Raw genomic sequence first — 547 nt, 5'->3', positions numbered from 1 at the left:
AGTTATGCTACCATTTTCATATGCTTGAATTTTCAAACATCCAAAATAGAACATTGAGCCTCCAAATACCCATCGCCCAGCCGCAGCAACCATTACCTGTGTTCTGGTTTCATCTGTCCCTCCCACTACCTCACTACTTTTCTAGTTTTAGCTATAAGTTACATTATGGCCTGAGAAGAACGTTTAGTTACATTAAATCTAAGAGACTTAATAGCTCATTTAGTTAAAAATATGGAAATGTTACACAAGAAAATTTGAAGTGTCTTGAAAACATTGTGAAAGGTAATAGATTTCTTTCTTTTATTCCCCCAGGTATTTCTAGTGGTCGGATTCATATCCCAGTTTTAGGAAGGTTTGGGACCTTTGAAACTCAGATTCTACGGAGAGCTCCTTTTAGAGCCTTTACAGAAACACCAGCATACTACGCTTCCAAAGATGGGATCAGTAAGGATGGCTCTGGAGATGGTAATAAGGTATTTGTTTTATCTTTATTGGCACCTGTACATATTTGAATTTCCTCCTTTAAACATATGATATGAATACCCTG

At 36.9% G+C, this 547-nt stretch overlaps 1 protein-coding gene across 1 annotated transcript in view; it reads left to right on the top strand.

The window, feature by feature from the left end:
- Nucleotides 1-547, top strand: part of CLPX (caseinolytic mitochondrial matrix peptidase chaperone subunit X) — a 41360-nt gene that overhangs the window by 10515 nt on the left and 30298 nt on the right. Inside the window, exon 2 of the mRNA XM_004711989.2 lies at nucleotides 313-473. Coding sequence (XP_004712046.1) covers nucleotides 313-473 — 161 coding nt within the window. The remainder of the gene's footprint in view (nucleotides 1-312; nucleotides 474-547) is intronic.

The sequence above is a fragment of the Echinops telfairi genome, unplaced genomic scaffold (assembly GCF_000313985.2).
Source record: "Echinops telfairi isolate 266 unplaced genomic scaffold, ASM31398v2 ScPeMD7_7475;HRSCAF=8513, whole genome shotgun sequence".
NCBI classification, from domain to species: Eukaryota; Metazoa; Chordata; class Mammalia; order Afrosoricida; family Tenrecidae; genus Echinops; species Echinops telfairi.
This window is presented reverse-complemented; position numbering and strand designations above follow the sequence as displayed.